Source organism: Larus michahellis, chromosome 1 (genome assembly GCF_964199755.1).
Source record: "Larus michahellis chromosome 1, bLarMic1.1, whole genome shotgun sequence".
Classification (NCBI taxonomy): Eukaryota; Metazoa; Chordata; class Aves; order Charadriiformes; family Laridae; genus Larus; species Larus michahellis.
In genome coordinates, this window is record NC_133896.1 from 129543387 (window position 1) to 129559813 (window position 16427).

Sequence of the window (16427 nt, forward strand, 5' to 3'; positions counted from 1 at the left end):
CTGCAAAAACAGCGAATCAGTCATAAGTGGGTAGATAAACAAATGTATTTTTATTTTCATTTCAGTGATCTGTGTGGCCCAGCAGCATACTCCAATTTCAAAAGGAATTAAATAATGTTTTGCAGCTGGTCAGAAAATGGAAACCCGTCTGCAGAGTTTAAAAAAAATCAACAGATGTTGTTCCAGTATTATAGCAAGGAAAAAAATCAACTTATTCTTCAAACTAATTAGCAACAATAAAGAAGGTGGGTTTTAATAGTACTCAAAGCTTTACCTAAATTAAACACACACATCCAGCCATCGCAAAAAACTACAAATGTCATGAATCTGTTTACTACTGAGAAGGATTAGGTGACATGTACACCATGTTACAGTGCCAGACAAAACGCAGCAAATCCTTTCTGCAAAGGAGCTGCATACAGCTCCATCATATGGTGCCCCTCAAGCTTGCTTAGAAAAAAAGACATAGAAAACGTGCCTCTTTAGCCAAAATTCTGTTTAGGGAGTGAAGGTCTAGGGGAGATGGACAAAGGATGAACCGGTTCCTTCCAGCCGTCTCTCTCTGCCACATCCTACTCTGTGGAAGCTGCTCTATTCCAATTCTGCAGCAATACCCTCCTGTGCCAGCCCACAGGAATGCCATGGAGAAAGATCATGCTCACAAGGTCTCTATATTTTTGGTGTCAAACAGGAGCAGGATTTGGAGGTTGGCTGGAGAACACAAACAGGAGCCAGGGTGCCCAGGAAGTGCCGGCAATCAAGGCAAACAGTAAAGCACTGCTTCTCTGTGCACGCTCCCTCAGATCAGCGATTAAATGGACACGTTTAGGGAGACGTTTATGTCTGACATATTATACGATACAAGTTCCAACACAGCTATGTGCAGCCTATGCTATGCCTATGATGCCGGTAGAGCCAATCATTGAAGTACAACCTTGGAAAATGTTCCATGATGCTGATCACTAGAAAGGATAGCCAACTTGGAGCATCGAGATGAAAAGCAGCTTTTGCAATGGCGTTCATTGTCTCGAACATTTTTGCGAATGTAATGCAATATTATACAGCTAAATATACAGTTTTATTAGGGAATCATTCATTGCTTTGCTCCTTTCTGAAGGAGATCTATGTATTTGCGGACCAGACTATTCTGCCGATGAGGAATATTTTTCTCTTGGCAGGAATCCAAGCATCAAAATGTAGGCTTTTGTAGCTGTGGTGAGTAATCTGTCAGCAGGGAAACCATGACAGCCTAGAGGGGGAAGAAAAGAAAAAATCCAATCACGTTGGAAACAGATACCCCATAAAAATAAATAAGTGGGAAATATTTTCCAGCTCTAAAGTCTTGTGTTGAAAATTATTGCCCTGACAAAAGCTGCACACTTAGATTTATCTGCTAGAATTTCTGACGATGAATCAGGAAAGAGCTGAAAATTAGTTAGGATGTTCTGTGGTATAGCTGATAGGCTTTCTCAGTGCGGACACAATACATTAATGGACAGCCTAGGAGAAATGCAGACAAAGCATGTTTAGCCCCCATGCTGAGGCCTTTTTGGTGTCTCATATTGTATCCTCAGCTACTGCTAGGAGACGCTGTACATAAGCCAACGGCACGTGGGCTTGCTTGTGGATTTCAGCAGAACTTTCATTAGCATCAGCGACAGCCATACTAGAATAAGGACTTTGAAATTTATCCCAGTTTAGCCATACTTGCTGTGGTAAAACATGGAAAATCCTCACTGCGGTTAATAGTGCTCCAACTACCCACCCCCTGCCCTCCCCTAGTACTCCAACAAACCTTAGGTATGGCTGTGAAACGAGAGTAATGGGCATGGCAGCTAAATAAAACATGGCATTGCAGCAGCTCTGCCGTCCTCCCCACACCTGTGCGCATCACAAGCCCCGTTCTTGCTTGGTTTTGACAAGGTATTACCTGGTTCACGCTGTTGTGATTTCACAGCAACGTCTGAACTGCAAATTGTTATTTTGGCCCAGAACGGGATTTTACAAGGGTTCTTGTGGTCTTGTTGCTCTGTCCTTCCTTTCCCTTCGGCACTGCTCAGCGTGACAGCCAGCCCCAGGCATACAGTGGGGACTCAACATGCAGCTGTGCAGCCCCTCGCTGCTACCCATGTCAGCCCTGTTAGGAACCACAGCTGAGCAAATTATTTATTTTTCAGTTTGCTGTCTGAGCTGACCAAGGTAGAAAATAATATCTAAACAAGACCCACGCATTCGTTATTTTCATAGCTTGATAAAATACAAATATGACATTTCTCTTACCTCAAAAAAAAAAAGTGCAGCTGGAACCCAAAGTAAACGGTTTGTTTTCTTTTTTAAAAAAATAATATTTAGGGCAATTAGAAACATTGCAAAATTGAAATAAAAATATGAGCACTTTTTGGAATTTTAAGGCCAAAATTATGAATTTAATACAAATTTGTTAATAATTTTGATTGTGTCCAAAATCTGAGGTTTTGGTAAATACAATAGTCAACCACTTATTCACCCAGAGCACATCTAGAGTTCATCTGAGAGCTACGGCAGTGCCATTTCTGGGTGTTTTTTTCAACTCTGAAGGTTTCCACTAGCTTTTGTCAATATGATGGTTCTAAAGCCGACAATAAATAACGGGCTGCTGAGATCTGTCAGTAATTTTCTGAAATTCTAGGAATGCTGAGAGGGGAGTTATGGTTTATGTTAAATGCCAAGTGTCCTCTCATGATTCCCATGGATGACACAGTATTACCCACACCATAACTTTTCAGGGTCCTTCAAAGCTTTGCTCTGGCAGCACTTTCTCAGGGAAAGATCCCACTGGTGTCAGTGGCAGTTTTTCCTGAGAGAAAACTGCAGAATCTCTAGCTTTAAGTGTTTGAGAAATTGTAGTTTCTAAGACCAGTCCGTGAGACCTCAGCGTTTAAAAGTGTTTTAAAATTGAAAAGCTGAGTTAATCTTTAAACCCAGTGATTTAAATATCAAAAAAATTACAGTTTATACTGTAGATTTCACTTAGTAATAAAAACTGGGTCAAGCAACAGCAGATTATCCTCAAAATAGGTCACATTTGTGTCCAGAAGTGTTTGTGCTACATATATATGTTGCCTATAGTCAAAACTGTGATGTGCTGTGGGGTGCATTTGAAACATAGGGATTAACATTTACTATTTATTGAGGAACCAAGCTGAGTCCAAGCCTGTAATGTAAGGCAGAACAGAAGATGACCCTAACCTCTAACTACTGTTATCTTCTTTTTTTTACCATAATTGTCCATTTTCTGTTTTCAGCCTCCTGGAAAACCAATGACCGTGGAGAATAAAACACTTCATCATCAACTTCTTCAGGTTTTCTGGGTAGACAATGTAAAAAACTCCAGTTGGAAGCAGCAGATTTTGCAGTCTGTAGATCAAAAAGCATATAACAATAAATAAATATGTGAGGACATGAATAAAATCTTTAACTAGTAAAAATGTTAACACATTTTATATTAGCTCTCACTCTAGTTACTTGGATGATGAACTCAGAAGAATTCCACTGACTTCAAAAGAATTCCTCATCTGTGAATAAGATGGGAATATCCCCATTTAAGTCAGCAAGAGTTCAGTGCTGACTTCACAAAAGCGGAATATTTACTCCTATTTCTTTGGCTTTAGTAGGGGAGTAAAAACTCCAGTGTCCTAGCGGATCGATAAACTGCAATCTTTATTTGAATGCCATACAGTAATATAATACTATCGCCAATTGCAACAAGAACATACTACAGCATGATTTAAAAGGCTGTAATTTTTTTCTTTTGATATTGTCACTCATAATATATTGATCTAATACCAATGAACAACGAATTAAAGCATTTTAGGCCAGTTCAGAGACATACACATCAATAGTATTTTGTGAACTTATGTTAAAATACAGTCAATTAAACCAGTAATTCGATCAGCAAGGATAATGCCTTTTTTATCTTGGACAATTAATAGTTTATGACTTTATGTTTTTTCTAACTGATTTTGTGCTGATAAGCATTTTAACTAGATGATTTTAAAGAAATATATTTGGTGCTTTTTTCATCGACAGATATAGGCAAAATTGCCCCAAATGCTGCCCAGGCATTTAAGAGTTAATCTGTGAGCTGCCCATTCTAAGTGAAATATAAGGGATCATTTCTGGTAGCAAAGTGGAAATACAAAGTTAGAAATAGTTTTTAGGTCATAAAGAAGTAAAGGGTTAGCTCTCCTGCACATATTCTGGAGTTAGATTTCATTGGAAAGCTCTGAAAGAGGCCAAGCCACGTGAAGTGTATAAGATAACATAAATTTTGTTATCTTTGTGAGTTTTTCAAACTGGAGGGAGGTTTGCATGTGGTTTTTGCATGGCCCCACTCAAAATAATACCAAACCCATGCTTTGCTGATGTTGATTCCTGTAAATGCAAATTGTTAAAGCATCAACAAAAACTAAATCTCAATTTTTACCTGCATTGTAATCTGATAGCCTTGAAATGCCTTTAGTCTTTCTTTCTTTTCCTCTTCTTGTCCCATACTTATCCATGTATCTGTAACTAAGACATTGGCACCGTCTGCAGCTTCCAAAGGATCTGTTGTGAAAAGTAACTTGGTACCATACTAATGGGAATAAAATAAGGAATATCAGGAAGACAAGAAACCTCATTTGTAACAAAAATAAACTTTATTCAAACTACTCTACTAGGCTATTTCTTAGGCTCCTACCTCTTTGGAGTACTGTTCTGTTATTTTAGTTATTCTGAGGTCTGGTTCAAAGCCCTGCCAAAAGAGATGATAGGTAACATCATGGAACATATATAAGATCTTTACTGATTATTAACACCGGTTAGAAAAATATTGATTGAACCAATTGCCATGCAAAGAAGAATGTCTTTCAGAACTGTAAAACTTGAGGAAATTAGGTTGATTTTGTTGGAAGTTTATTTTGGAGATAAACTGGTGCAAAGTGTTCTGATAAGGTAAGAAGAATCTATTTCAACAGTTACAGAATGACATGCCTATACATCTTTTAATTTTTTGTTCTAAACTGATTGTTTGTTTTATATTTTATGTTGTATTACAATGCAGCATTCTAAAAACCTGCATCACCAATCTGAACCAACCAAGATGTGACACTTCCACCAACCTGAAACAACTTTCAAATTTTTTTGGGGGGTGAGAGGGCATTGGATGACTGTGTAACACTGTCTCAAATGCAACTGTCATCCTCCGTGATTTATACTGCAGTCATGAATTCCCCGCAGCCCTTCTGAAGTTGGACTCAGTAGAATTACTCCCGCTTTGCATCAAAATAACTGAATCGGGATTCTGAACTTTGGTTCTGAAAGCTGGCGCTGAAGACACGGGCAGGCACCACTAGCTGAGGCCCTTGGGAAGTATTCAAGTGGCTGAAACAAGAACGGGCAGTTCGCCTTCCTTACTCCATATGCATGGCTTTCTTACCCTGGGAGTCGCAATACGCAGATGCATTCCCAGCTTTGCAGCGCTCGTCATGATGGAGTGGAGGACATTGTTTCCATCCCCAATCCAGGTGACAGTAAGCCCATTCAGCCCACCATAGTGCTCCTGCGAAATGAATTGGACAGCCCCGGGGTTATGTTCCAGGTGAGCTGAGCAAGGTGATGCCCTAGGTAGGAGGGACTGATCAGATGGGTCTGGTGCAAAGAAGGCTGGCTACCTTCAAATGCTAGCTGCATGGAACCGTACCTTCAATTGAACTTACTGCAGCTACAGGATGATCAGGGAGGGAAAGCCCCCCATGTCTTACATGAAGACCCAAGTGCTACAGCACCAGACACACAGCAACTTCAGCACCAAAGCCGTACAGCCATGGGTTGGTGCTCATAAGTATTAGGGAACGGTAGAAATTCTTAATTGAGAGGTAGTCCTAATGCCTAGGATAGCACTCCTTCCGACTTCCCCCCAAATTGTGACAGTATCCCTATTTAGGTTTGCTCTGGCTTGGTTGTCTCTACACTATGTTCCCTGCAGCCACAGCAGTGGCCACGTCCTTAAAACTGCATTTTAGCTGCCAAAGCTGTATGGGACAGCAAAGAGCAGTACTTTGAAAGCAGCTGTGCCACTCATGGCCTGCAGGGTTTGCTCCCTGTTGTACAGCCAAAGAGTGCAGTGATTTTTCTGAAGTGTAGATTACCCGAACTTGAAACAGCATTACAGCATTAACTGTAGCTTTGCCTGACGGCAGTTACAGCCTCTACATGTGCAGTCACTCTGGCCCTCAGCCACCAACAGATAAGGCCTAAGGAGGAACAAGAGTACCAAGAGTTTCATATTTCCAGAGCACGACAATTTGAGGCCCTTGCAAGCTTTGTTTTAAGTATGCATGTTTATGGGTACTTAAGTTGATATCAGAAAGTCTGCGAAGACGTAAACAAATACTTCTATATGCCTGCTCTGTACAACTCCACCTCACGACGCAAAAGACTAAAGACATGACGGAAAGCCTTTTATTCTTAGTTCAAAACTGGGCCATGCCACAATTGCACTGTAGTAGCTGGAAGCCAGACACTGTTTCAACACTTTGTGTGACATGATTCAATGCTTGTCAGAGTGGATTAGCATCCGCATTGTAGAGCTGTACTAACTGGCAACCTTGCAGGCAGTCGCAGCAAAGATACCAAAAGACTGAAGAGGAAAAGGGCTGGGACTACCCCCTCCTCTCCTGGCAGCACCTTCTCCTAAACAAATAGTTGTGAAGTTTTTCCAGAACAAAGTTATTGGCATTTCTGCCGGTGACCACAATTTTGAGTCAAAAATAGCAACACTTGAAATCTTGAATGACATTAAAATGTTGTTGAAATCTGAACCTAATAGAGTCCTAGGCTGCCTACAGTTTAAAGGCTAAAACTATTGTATTGTACTGTAAAACTATCGCTTTTTCAATCAAAGTTTGTTAGCAGCAGGCTCACTGGCAGAGGTTTGATGCAAGGGCATTTACAGAACAGCAAATCAAGACTTTGTGGATATGGAAGTTATTTCAGTGTAACAGCTCTGCAGGTCTCTCGGGATCTTTCAAAGTCCTTCCACATCTCCTAGCAATGGGGCTCCTAGGAGAGGGCCAAACTAAAGCATTCATTTAAGGGCTTGTTTCCAGCTAGGGCTTAGTGACAGCTGAGACATGAAGCTGCAGCCAGGAGCAAATGAGACAGCCCTGAGTTCTTTTGATCTTACTGTTTAAAAATAGACATTGTAGCCTGTAATGCTCAAAGCACTGACTAGTGAGTCACAAATATACTACTATGTTAAATAACTTCCTCCTTATTACCAGCTGCTACTCTGCATTAAAAGAAGCACAGTGCACACTAAATACTTTTCTCTGTTTTCCCAAGCTACTAGCTGTTACAGGTAAAATATGAAGTACTGGAGATGTCTGTATAATGACCCTCAATATGCACTGCAAATTGCAAAGCCACATCTGCAGTGACTACTGTATAGAGTGGCCATAGCTGAGCTAATTTTAATGAAGACGTTTAGCTAATGGAGGCAGTCGTAGACAAGACAGAATCATGCTGTGTGTGTGGTAGTGGAGCCTGTTTTGTATCCTGTGCTAAGCTTTATGCTGCCACCGGTACGCTGCTGCTGTAAGTCAAACCTCTTCATCTAAAGGCAGCTCACAGTACTGTGACTGTACTGCATATAGGCATACATCCTCACCTTCCAAGAAAGATGACATGATTGTGTTGGTCAGAATCAGAAAGCTTTGAGGCAATATGAAAGCTACTGTATATGAGACACACATTCCGTTCCCCCCACCCCCCAACCCCCCGTTTTATTGTATACGCTTATACAACTGCACAGAAAAAATCCTGCTAAAAGTGTTTTGCCATGGTGGTAACACTCCAGGTTTAACCAGAACCTTTACAATACATGCGGATCACCTGAGCCTCTGAAGATATTTTTCTCCTAACATCCCTTCCCAGCTTTTCCAGACTCTGTTATATTGATGTAGGCTTTTTACCTGCTTGGGTGTTCTGCAGTTTCTCTTTACATTTGGAACCTGACTTCAAAATATTTACCCTCCTAATAAAAAATAACATATTTAGAAAGTCCAGAGCCCTTCTCCCTTATGAATGCCTCTTTGGTAAACTAGTGATTGCTGCTGTAGTGCTACAAAACTTGGCTTTGCTATTCTCATGAAAAATCCCTGATAAATGATTAATGTCAATTATACAGTCAACTTTCTCATCCTCATGCTGCTTTTACAATATTTCATTCTGTTCTTATCCATGGTTGCAGTGTATCAAACCCTGGGAAAAAATAAGCATACTCAGTGATCTAGCACTGTTGTATGTTTAGAGAAGACTGGTTTAACTAATTAGGGACATTCATGTCTGCCTCTGCCTGGACTTGCTTCCAGCTAGGCTGAAACTCTGACACCATTATAGATTACTTCTGAAATGTTTGACCACAACAGTCATAACAGCCCTCAATGAAAACAAGCTTTTGAATAATGAATCAATAGTCTGTCAAATTTTAAAATGGAAAGCGGGGCACTAGTCAAAGCTTTAGCCTTTGGCAGACAGTGCAATCCAGTAAATGAGAAACTGGGCAAACTTGGATCTACCAGCTTTCAAACTGAGCTAAAGGCAGATGCTGGGTCAGTTACCTTTCTTCTCCTGCATTGGTTTTTGTCACGGTTATTGAAGCAGTAATTTCTAGAGCTCAGTCCAGATCTTAGTTGGGATTTCTAGTTGTTAGAATAACCATGAGGAGGATGATGGTGAGGAATTTGAAGACTATAATAATTTGAGCTCTTTGGGTCACATATAAAGGAGAAGTTGAGAAGATATGGCAGCCCCCTTCAAGCTGGGCAACACTATTTGAAAAGCAATCGCTGATGTATTTCTTATGTCAACCATTTCTTTCTGAAAAAGAAATTTCCCTTCAGACCAGTGACATAAAATGCTAGTGGCATATGGATCCACTCTAATTACCAGTCTGGTCATCCTGCAGTCAGCTACAAGTTATCTGATTTGGTCAGTGACATTAATATCAATTGAAACAATGTCAATACTCGACTTGTCCCTGGAATACAAATTGTGTGATGCTGCCCTCCAGCAAGCTTCGCAGAGCAGTTGTGAGCCAGGAGACTGAGAGGTACCGCGTGGACTCAGCAAGTGGCTGTTACGTGCCTTCAGCACAGGCAGAGAAGCGAAGTGGTGGCTCTGCGTGTGCACAGTACCAGCACACAAACTCATAGGCTTTAAAGGCCAAATCCCCAAACCCTCATGATCGGGTTGCATAATGTTTACAATTTCTAGTGGGTTATAACTCAAGAGCAAACTCAGCTCAACCCAAATTTTAAGAAAGCGGGTAGCATGTATGCTAAGAAAAACATCTCTCTTGGCATAATAAAGGGCATTAATCCTGACCACGGTGTCAAAGGGCAGAGAGAGTTCAGATGTCAAACATACGAGGGGCTCCAGGTTGCTCAGGAAGAAGGCACTGGGCAAGACGATGTTGAACTTGAAGAATCTCACCCCAATATTCATGACAGGAGCACACTTTGTGATCTGACAAGAACATCCTGAATACAGAATGAGAACTGACAGCCCTGAAAATAAACCAGCCGCATTGTTTGGGGAACGCAACAGACTACACTAAAATAACCACATTAAAATGCACCTGTGAAAAGGGATTCAGAAGCCATAAGAAAGAAGACATTCTGACAAAATAAACCAGGAAATTAGGCAGTTTCAGACCAAGGAGAAAGTGCTTGAAGAGGATTCAAGAAGGCGCATCACAAAATTAATAGGATTTAGAAAACTGAAGAATAAAAATGTGCTAAGCATGATGAGGGCCAGAGTGTTCCACTGGCAAATGCAGCAGGAGAAAAGAGATGAGAAAAAAAAAAAAAGGTACATTTTGTGTACGTAATGACAGCAGGGAGGACCAGATTCAGTCACAAAACATTTACAGAGATAAGGAAGAGACATTTTTAAAGAGAAATAAGCTTCACAAAATCTGTAGCTACATTTAAATATAAGACTAGCAGTGTGTACCACTATTGTAGTTTTCATGTATGTATAAATCAAATAAATTGCCTTTGCATTGCAGGAAAGCAGTCCAAATCTTATATATGAACTTTCAACTCATTTAAAGAATCAGTGGTACGATTCAACATCCCTATATTAATCTTGCAGGCAGTACTCAGATAACATCTTTTTACCCTGCCAAAAATCCCACAAGAAGTTTGATGGTGGTAAGTAACAACTAGACCCCGTGGCTCACACTTCATCAAGCGTTAATCCTACTTTGCTATATAATTAAAATGCCATTTTATTGCATGCTACTGGCTGTAAGACCGGTCTTCTCCACCTCAGTACAGTGCAGAGAGGAAAAAGGGGCAGGTCAGAAAGGGAAAGAGCAGGCAGTGCCAACACCCACAGCGCTGCCCAGAGCTCCCCCCTGCCTGCCCCCTCCCTCCTGGGTAAGAAAGAAAGAATAGAAAGTGGGTCAGAAAGCAGCGGTGCAGCCTGCCCTTGGCAAAGTGGGATGGGGACCCAGCTGCCCTCTAAAGACCTCCTGACAAACTCTGGGCTAAGGAATACACTGGAAAGACTGGGGGAGAGATGGGGACAGTTGGAGGAAACAGTGCTCTGCTTATCAGGCTGACTGGGAAAGTGCTGCAAATTTGAAAAATCTTCCATGGCTGTGCAAAAGCTGAGCCACTCCTTGAGATGTCTGTAAGTGCTCACTTTGTCGTGATACCTCTGCACGTCAAATGTTTCTTTTGTTTGAACAACAACTGTTATGGTCCTGTTTCCTCATCATGCAAAATGGGCAGGGACACTCTTTCCAAAGATGTCCTCCACAGGACACAAGGACACCCACCTGCTGTTGCTGCTGCCCTAGGTATTCAAATCAAGGAAACGTCGAGCCTGTGGGCTCATGTTCCCCTGGAGCTTCTACCATGGCTGCCCTATACAAGGACACAATGGAGGAGGAGCAGAGGATGATCAACAAGCACATGTACTCATTCTGCTGATCTCCATAGGTTTCCCCCTAAGATCAGTAGAGAAAGAGCTGCATCCCTAGAGGGTGATAGAGGTACTCAGTGGACTCTCTTCATTGATTGGAGATGGAACACAGGGCAACAGCAATCTGAACTTTGGTGTCGTAGTCAGAGGCCTGATAAAACCAGGTTTAGGGGCAGAGAAATCAATAGTTGTGTAGACTGTGAGTCACAGGTTATTCCTGAAGCCTGTTATTCACAAGTGATAAAATGCTAATAACTAACTAAGGTGTTAGCAAAACACAATCATAAGATTCACCTGGTTTACAGTTGCGCACAGTCTTTAAATTAAATTATGACACTTAGTGATTGATGATGTTCTCATTACAGCTTACTGTCTTACGTAATTTGAACAGTTCATTGAGACTGGCTCAATGTGATGTCGCAAATGTATCTTATCCTGAGGTATGTGAAGCGTTTTAGTCTCAAGTTGACCAATTTTTGCTGATCTCTTCACTTTCAGTACTGAACCAAAAAACCTAATCAAAGTACAGAAAAAGTAATTTTCAATAAACATATGAGTCTTTCAGTACTTACAGTTTAAGGCATGAATAATTTAATATTACTCCCACTAGATCTTTTCCATGTACTGAATGTCCCATAGCGAAGTCTTCGACAGCTGAGAAACACAGCTGAATGAATCAGGAAATTATTCTGCCCTCCCTTTTTTAACCAGTGTGATTTTTGTTCTTTCAGAACGTAAACAAGGTCAGAGGAGTTCGTCATAGATGTCAACCAGCACTGCAGTATAACAACCTTTTTTATAAGCCAGTTTCTCAACTGATTGTAAAACAGCATAGTCCTTCTGTTCACAGATAAACATCTGGTATTCTATGTGTAAAACATCCTGCTGTCAAATCAACTATTTCATTAGATTAAACTACACAATATGATCTTTTTTAGCTATTCTTTGATGTGAGCAAAGTTTAAATAGGTTTAAGTGCCTGAACACTAGGCATTTGCACTGGTAGCATTAACTGGCTTTTCAAAACAAATTTGTTCAACCAATTTCCTAATATATGGATAGTGATTCCTTTTAAACTGTTCATAGGTTAGGGAGGAATCAAGAGTGAACTACTGAGGTTTTTTAAGTCAGTGGAAAAACTTCCACTGGCTTTGGCTGAGAAACCATCTCACCTTTATCTTAATATGTAAAGCCCCCTGTATATTTTTTGAATTGCAGCCTAATTCTTAATGACGTACTTATTTTTACGCTTAACTTCAGTCCCACTACAGCTGATAAGATGAGGTAATTGTTTTAAATTAAACAGGTCCTTAATTGTATTACTGGATGAAGATCTCTTTAAATAACAAGTGCCACGTAATTACCACTTAGAAAAACCTAGGAATAAATGATTTTGAACCTGACTTTCCCAAATATTTACGAAGACTTAGCAAAAAAAAAAAAAAAAGTTATTAAATGGGGATTATATTGTTACCTGAAGAGTTAGATAATCAGCTAAAATCTGGAGAGGATGGTATAAATCGGACAATCCATTGATTATTGGTATCGTGGCTTCCTTCGTCATTAGGTCCAGATCGTTATGCTTGTAAACTCGAGCCAAGATTGCATTTGTCATGCTGGACAGCACCCTGGAGGACGGCAGAAAATACCCAAGTCAAACATAACAACTATATCCCTGTTTCACTCTTCAGCGGGCAACACGTAAATATTAATAAGAAGTGGTAATGGTGGTAATGAATCAATTTTTTTTTCAGCTATCTGAATAATTTATCTTGCCTGCATAACACACTTAAATGAAGACATTTAACATGCTGCTAATAAGCAAGCACCTTTACTTATCGACAGACTATAGTAAGTAAATGAAAACGGCTGCTGTATTTTATGGTTTTTTTATCTTTAGCATTTGACTGTAGCTATAGATGTAACATCAATAAATGTTAAGGTACCTGAAATAAGATAAGAGATTGCATAACAGCGTAGCATTTGAAGAACTGGATAACTTCAGAAGAGAGAAGGTATAAGATTTCTTGAGTGTTTTAGCAAAGAACAAACGTAGCATTGACTGAACATTACAGTGTCTCTGTATGGTAGCCTGACCTTTGTGAGGATTAGGAATACGGATCTGTTTTAGAGTATCACAATTATTTACTGATTGTAATGAACACAGAAACAGGAGGCCAACAACACCAGCCTGTTCTTTCTCCTACCTACACACCTGCGTAATGACACACATGGTACCTGCATTAAAGTAATGTCCAAATTTGAAACTCAGCAAAGAGACAGGGGCATGCAGGGATCACCGTACCACTCTGGCCTTAAACTCATTTGCCAAAGTGTGAAAGACTCAGAGATTAGCATAGTGGATTAGCATAGCATACTCAGTATGCTCTGAATTCTTTAGATAAATTAAATATGGATTGGAGCTCTGCATTTCTCTGCATTTTTGTGTTTTAATCAGGCCCTGAAGCCTGACTTTGAAGTAGCATTTTGTGTGTTTTCCTGTTATCTCTAGCAGGACCTGAAAACAAAACAAGGAAGGGACTGAACAGAAGAGTATGAAAAATCCATGCAGTATCTGTCTTCCTGATTAGCCATGAAGAATTCTGGTACCTCTTCTTGTGGAAATAGGGCTGTTAATGCCATGGCCTTTACACAGAAAAATCTCCTGATGAAGTCAGTAACAAATATTTTCTATTGACACCAGACATTCCTCACATAAGCAAAACTCTTATAAGATGTTACAAGATTCCCTGTAGAGTGCTCTCTGAAGAAAAGACTGCCCATAGCAGCTACAAGTGAAAAGGGGGAACTGAACTGATTGGAAGGTATTGGAACAGTTGTTTGTGCCATTATTTCTTTTCAGCTCACGAGTTTCTTTTTTTCTCTCTGTGTGTTTATTCTAGCTTGAAGCACGTGATTGTGAAAAATGTATTCTGTTCTGAACCAGTCATCAGGCATGGCATGCACAGTCCCTTTTGTTAGCCATCTAACAGATGTCCACCCTAAACAAGACATAACCAGACCCACCAGTCAAGGAAAAGAGGCAATCGCACTGAGAAATTGCCCATTTTTCTTAGACTTTTTTTTTAGGATGTCAGGACAGCTGATTCCTAGCCGACACAACTGATATAGAATTTAAAGAAGGTGGTTCCATTACAGGATATGCCATTAGAGGAAATTCAGTCATAATTAATTACCAATTAGTGAAAACTGCTGGATTTTCTTCCTTAATCTGTTGAAAGTAGATACTAGATTTATCAGACACTTACCAGCAAGACATCAGACAGTCCTTCTGCCAGCATTTCTAGATGTCATATATTATAGCAAGAAACCCAGGTGGAAACTGGGTTTATTCTTTGTGAAATCAAAATCCAATTGAACTCAGAAAAAAAAATATACCTCATCTGAGGAGATCAAGTCTCCTGTAATCAAATCAATTTAAAGGAAACCATGTAAGGCTGGGATTACCTAGGAAAAAAGACCGGGCTAGATAAAAGGCTTAAGTAAAGGTGAAGTTTTGGAAGGTGAGGAGGAGTAAGCACAGGCTCATCAGGTGACTTTTCATTTAAGGTTCTTATGTTATCACCAACTACAAGGTCTTTTTCTCTTTTCATTCTTTTTGCAAGACTGTGAGCTTATAAACTTCAAAATCTGAGAGCTTGGAAACATATGAATGTATTGGAATGCTGCATATCTCTCTCTTCAAAATAAATTTTATTTCTACAGAGAAATGCTGAAAATTTTTACTCAAGTGTATCCTCTGAGGAATCCAAAATTAAACACAAATAAAAGTATGCTTTTTTGGTACGGTTGTTCTCTGAATTTGAAAATGGGACATTTGCATATATTTTGGGCAGCATATTGCTATCCAAGGTAGTTTTGGCTTTGTTTTGAAAGTATGTGTCCATTTGTTGTGGTTTTGGCATCATTCAAAAGGTTTAAAGTTCTGACAAGACTACTTCACTGTCATTCATAGTCTTACAGGGGCATATGGTGGATGTGTTCTCAGGAAGTGGTGGGAAGGAAACCCGTCTCCCATAGATGCAGAGATTCATACCCTAACAATGCCAGTGGACTGGCAAAATCATCCTATGAGTTCTTTGGTGCTGTCACTGAACGTTATGGGGATGTGCTATAGTGGTGCACAATGGAACTGCTCTACAGTGGCAAATACAGATACAGTACTTACATTTCATTTCACGTAATAGATCAGACATGCTAAACAGCACTGAAAGGCTTAGAGCTCCTCAATAGGTGGTAGCTTTTTGCTACTGTGTCAGCGTAAATGTAAATGTCTTGTGAAACATGTATTATGAGCAGGTAATAAGTCACTAAACATATGTGCACAGCAGAAATGCTTTCAACGCTTACCTGCAGCAATTTAATAAAAACTGGGACTTTTATAGATCTGTGCCCCTTTAGCTTTAAGTCTCAATCTCAAGTACTTCTAAGGCCTTCGCAGTCCTAGACACACAGCTGCAAGTATTTGAAATACCCTCTGGGTCTACTATAGGCATTCTTTTTTGATTCTTACATTAACTGAATGAGGTTGGCATGTTATCCTTCATTCACAAGAAATGCCAAGGAATTAACACTCAGGTTGTTCTTTTGGGTAAACTGCTCAGCCTTGATTATGCAAAGTCAATAATAACTCTGCTAATGACAGCAGGAGTGAAGCAGAGCACGTGGGGCTCTGTAAGGACTTGGGAAGGCCCTCACTCCACTGTAGCACGTGTGTGCTGTGACTCAGCAGAGGAGCAAAATCACCAGGTCAGTGTCATAAATAGGGATTTGAACTGGAAGAGCAAAGCAGTGACAGAGAAAAGGGGGGCTGAAGGCTTGCATGGAAAGTGGGTATTGTGGGAGCTTTCTCCACAGAATGGAGACTGCTCCAGAATCGCTGCAAGGTGTGCTTGCTTCTACTTTTTGCCTTATTTCTTGCAAACAAAGGTCATTCAAGAGACTGTGAACCAAAGATTCAATGGCCCTTTAATATCGCATTTGGGAAGAAGAAGAAATGAAAACTGGCCTATACAAAACACGTCCATTTGTGTATCAGAACACACAGGGATTTGATGCAGTGTTGGCATCTGAATGGCAGAGACTCTGGATGACAGTCCTGTGCATCTAGTGGGATATTGCTTGGAGAGGTTATTGCAGGGGAGCACTGCCTAAGGCCTCTGATGGCATCATTTCCCTTTCTGGAGATTTGGCTGCTGGGGCTCAGACCCAACTTTGCAACAGTGCAGCTGAGGGCTACCCCTCATCACTCTGATGTCAGAGGGGAAAGGAGGCTCCCAGACAGCACTACGAGGAACCTCCATCAGGGCCAACCTCCTTCTTTTGGGAGTCACATCTCTCGCTGTTTTGTAACCATGCCCATGCTGATACCGACCTGGACCCCGACCTGT

General features: G+C 40.5%; 1 protein-coding gene across 1 annotated transcript in view; it reads right to left on the minus strand.

Annotated features, from left to right (window-relative positions):
- Positions 1-1189: 1189 nt before the first annotated feature.
- Positions 1190-16427, minus strand: part of OTC (ornithine transcarbamylase) — a 44702-nt gene continuing 29464 nt past the window's right edge. The window contains exons 5-10 of the mRNA XM_074572878.1: positions 12491-12644; positions 5459-5581; positions 4721-4774; positions 4466-4615; positions 3259-3396; positions 1190-1249 (exon numbers count right to left, since the gene is read on the minus strand). Coding sequence (XP_074428979.1) covers positions 1190-1249; positions 3259-3396; positions 4466-4615; positions 4721-4774; positions 5459-5581; positions 12491-12644 — 679 coding nt within the window. The remainder of the gene's footprint in view (positions 1250-3258; positions 3397-4465; positions 4616-4720; positions 4775-5458; positions 5582-12490; positions 12645-16427) is intronic.